The sequence below is a fragment of the Dreissena polymorpha genome, chromosome 3 (genome assembly GCF_020536995.1).
Source record: "Dreissena polymorpha isolate Duluth1 chromosome 3, UMN_Dpol_1.0, whole genome shotgun sequence".
Lineage (NCBI taxonomy): Eukaryota > Metazoa > Mollusca > Bivalvia > Myida > Dreissenidae > Dreissena > Dreissena polymorpha.
In genome coordinates this window covers 26,536,472-26,540,289 of record NC_068357.1, presented here as the reverse complement: position 1 = coordinate 26,540,289, position 3,818 = coordinate 26,536,472, and the positions used below count along the sequence as shown (strand labels likewise).

The 3,818-nt window shown below is 33.9% G+C and overlaps 1 protein-coding gene across 3 annotated transcripts; it reads left to right on the top strand.

Annotated features, from left to right (window-relative positions):
- Positions 1–472: 472 nt before the first annotated feature.
- On the top strand, positions 473–3,613 carry LOC127873371 (protein phosphatase 1 regulatory subunit 27-like). 3 transcript variants are annotated; one of them, XM_052417230.1, is made up of 4 exons: positions 473–577; positions 1,210–1,416; positions 2,729–2,879; positions 3,074–3,613. In XM_052417230.1, the coding sequence occupies exons 2-4, from the start codon at positions 1,236–1,238 to the stop codon at positions 3,255–3,257; spliced, it is 516 nt and encodes a 171-aa protein (XP_052273190.1). In that variant the 5' UTR covers positions 473–577; positions 1,210–1,235; the 3' UTR covers positions 3,258–3,613. The 3 variants fall into 3 exon arrangements, with proteins under 3 accessions (XP_052273190.1, XP_052273191.1, XP_052273189.1); XM_052417231.1 differs by having other exon boundaries at positions 478–577; positions 1,098–1,416; XM_052417229.1 differs by having other exon boundaries at positions 507–614.
- The last annotated feature ends 205 nt before the right edge of the window (positions 3,614–3,818 follow it).

Below are 3,818 nucleotides of genomic sequence, written 5' to 3'. Positions count from 1 at the left end.
AATTTTGTAATGTCCTACTCTGCTACGGTGAGTCTGGATTTTAATTATAGTAACACTAATTGATACTTAATTGGCATGGACGTATTGAATGCAATGCTCAGTGGACAAGGATTAATTTATTGTAATAATGTTTATGCACAGGATAGCACATAATTTTAATGAATTTTACATACAATTCAATTAGCGTGTAAATAGCATATGAACCAAAAATGAACGGTTGAGTAATAACTTTCAATTTTTTATAAAGGAATTTGATGTTCTCTGCATTACGCCGCTGTAAATACATGGCTGATAATTTACCACACATAAGTGAAATTCGAGGCTCCGTACTAGCGTGAGAAATCATATAAATGAAACCAACATGCCTCGTTCCTAAAACAAATGATTGTGTAGAATATTCTGTGTTCTTGTAAACATCTGCCGCTGCGTTGGCTACGAATTTCTCGAATTTTCCTAGAAATTTAGTCTGTTGCTGGAGTTCGAATAGTCGGATAACAACCGCGTGTGTGAAAACGGCGGAAGTGTTACCGCTGGCTTTTACCGGATATCGGATATTGTATAAGTCGATTCTGTCCCAGTATGCATTTGTTATTTGTGGAACTGTATTTAAATGGGTGTTTGGATTAATATGTATATATTGTTTCGCGTGTGTGAATGAAAATGTTTTACGATAATTTAATAATATTAATATATAAATATTTAACAATATTCAACGTAATTACTCTTCATATAACTCGATATTTCTTTCTTTGAAAACCAGGCGCATTGTATGTTAGTCAGCTCTTAATAATACGTGTCGATATATGTGTGTTTTAACCGAGTTATTCAGAGAAAGTTACCAGGTTAATAATTTATAAATAGTGTATATTTTTCATTTCAAAAGCAGATATTGGATACTTGTCTTAATTAAATGCTAATTCAACGCATGACGTATATATTTATTAATAACGTTTTATCAAACAAATTCGTTAAGTTCAATTTGCAGAAATAAGTAAGCTTTTTTCAGATAAACATTTTCGCTACATCACAATATGTCTGATAATACACAGTAATATTATTTAAAGTCGGTTTATATTTAAGTGTTATTTATTTGTAAGACCAGTTATGAAACTGTTACACCATTGCATAGCTCTGATTTATCTCCACGGCGTGCATGAAGGATTATGAGAGAAATATCACAAGGCTAAAATTATTAATTATATTATTAAGGAAGCCTTTCGAAAAATAATGTGACAATGAGCCGAAGAGCAAGCTTGTATGCCAAAGAAAATCCGGAAGGCAAAAAAGCCAAAGGCGTGCGGTTTTCGGACGAACTTGTGTTTCTGGACAACATCAAAGAGAATGACGTCAAAGCCCTGGGCCTCATGTTACGACGAGCAAGTCTACAGGTGGACATTAGTGGAATAAATGATGCAGGTATGTGTTGAATGTGTGCCTGATTTCTTTGCAGGTGATGTTTACTCTTCCAAAAAAACGCAGACACAGATAGACCATGTGTTTTCAAAATACTGACGAACTGTGTTAATGACTGTAATTAACACATGTTATTTTTAATTCGTGTAAAACTATTACATAATATTGTTGCATAAATAAATTTACTCTCACCGCTAAAGTGGGAAAATAGTGTGTTATGTACAGTATTTTTCGGGGATCATTTAATTCATAACGTGATGCAATTTTAGTTTGTGTTCTATATTGTATAAGAGGTTATGGGTAACACGACTATGTTATTCACTTATTTTAAGGTAAGACTTTAAACATAGTGAAGTTATCGAGTTTGAAATTTAAAAAAGTCATTAACTCGGTCTTTTTGTCATCCACCAGCATTCTCATTCGCTTCAACGCATTACTTGAAATAATTACATGAGAGATGTGACAGCTTTATTTACTTACATCGTTAATTATGCTGTTTTTGTTTGTTTTATCATTTGAAAATATTTTGAATGTCGCTAGATTCGGATATTTAGTTTTTGTCATTAGCATATGCAAAACGTCACATATTACTAAATACGAAAGGTTATTGAAGAAAATCGTTAACCGACTTATTCGAAACGTGGATAACTAAGTTGTCAACAGCGAGATAGTATACTGATTATAAGATTTATCTCCTTATGATGCAATATTATTTGCACTGTTTTCGTATTAATATACAATAGTTCGTTTGTGCTGCGTTGACGCAGTATGTCTTATCAATGTACTTCATTAAATTAACTTCTTATATTGATGATAAGAAATATCTCTTCGTGATGAAACTGGATGTACACTTTGTTTATAATTAGACACTCAACACTTAACTATAGCTATCGATATTTTGAATTAGACAGAAATATTTACTTGCTGCCGAATTCGACGATAAAAATATGTAACTGACCTTGTATAGCCAAACATCATGTTCGTAAATACCACATATTAGGTATAAGAAAATCAGTAACACCTATCAATGAGGAGAAAAATAAAATATCAAACTCACAAGAATGCTACTATCACTTAAAATAGTTGATAATATGTCATACAATGTGGTCTTTCATATTGATGTTCTCATTTTCCCAAACACATTTGTATTCATTTGAACAAAATAAAGTCGTTAGGAAACATTGTCTATTCACAGATGTAGAAGCAATCGTATGTTGCAAACGGGTGACGCGGCTGCAATTATATTAGTAATAAAGCTTAGAACATGATACGTCATGCTTTACGTCTTAATGTTGAGTGTTATACTGTTCTTTAGGTCTGACCCCTCTACACCAGGCGGTCCTGGACGGGAACGAGGCTGCAGTGGGGCTTCTGGTGACCCACGGAGCTGACATCAACAAACAAGACGAGGATTCGTGGACGCCGCTACACGCTGCCTGCGCAGAAGGACATGCGCATATTGTTCAGTGAGTTCATGTGAATGAGGCAGCAGAAAACATTTCTTAATATATCTTTTATTTAAATACTTGAATACGTAATCGTACGCGTTTGGTCATCGTAGGCACAGTTCAATTGTGTCCATCTGATGTTGTTTTCAAACATACCCAATGTGTTCCAAGATATAAAAAAATAATAATAGCAATTTATGTTTCTTCAATAGGTTTCTCTTGGAGAACGGTGCAGACAAAAGCATATTGACAGATGACGGGGAGCGACCTTTAGATCTCGTGGATCCGTCCGACATGGAAACAGTACGTGTAATGCTTAGCAACATTCAACCAGAAAACAAAAACCAATCAGATGACGATTTGGAAAATGACGTCACAGTGCCAGTAACTGGTTAGACATGAATAAACAAGTGTCGTCACTAAACATAACAGTATTGAAGTTTACGCAAATATCGAGTTTATCAATTTGTCATTACTGGAAGGAGAAAATACTGTGTCACTATGTCGATGAATTGCCCATCATATATCATTCGTTTAACGGGTATGCATATGTTCATTTTTAATATCAAAGGAATTATTTGACATTGATGTTGATAATCAGTCGCCCTTTATTGGTTTTATTCCATAGACATGTCAGTCTATTGAAGTTGGGAAAAAGATTAGTAAATCCGAACATATGCGAAAACTTTAATTGTACAGGTTTGTGTTCTTGTAAATATAGCTCGGCAATATAAATTCAACACTGACCTCAATGCACGAGTTTATCAAAATACCGTTATAGTTTTCTTCTTGGAAGTGATTTAAGTTGACCTTCCCTTTACAAAAACGCTCCCGATAGGGAAAAACAACAAAAATACAACATATTTTTTGGTAAGTCATAAGTATGACCGACTGAATTAAAAGAACGGGCTTGTAAGTGTAGTACCAATAATAATTGGCTTATTATAGAATGCATTG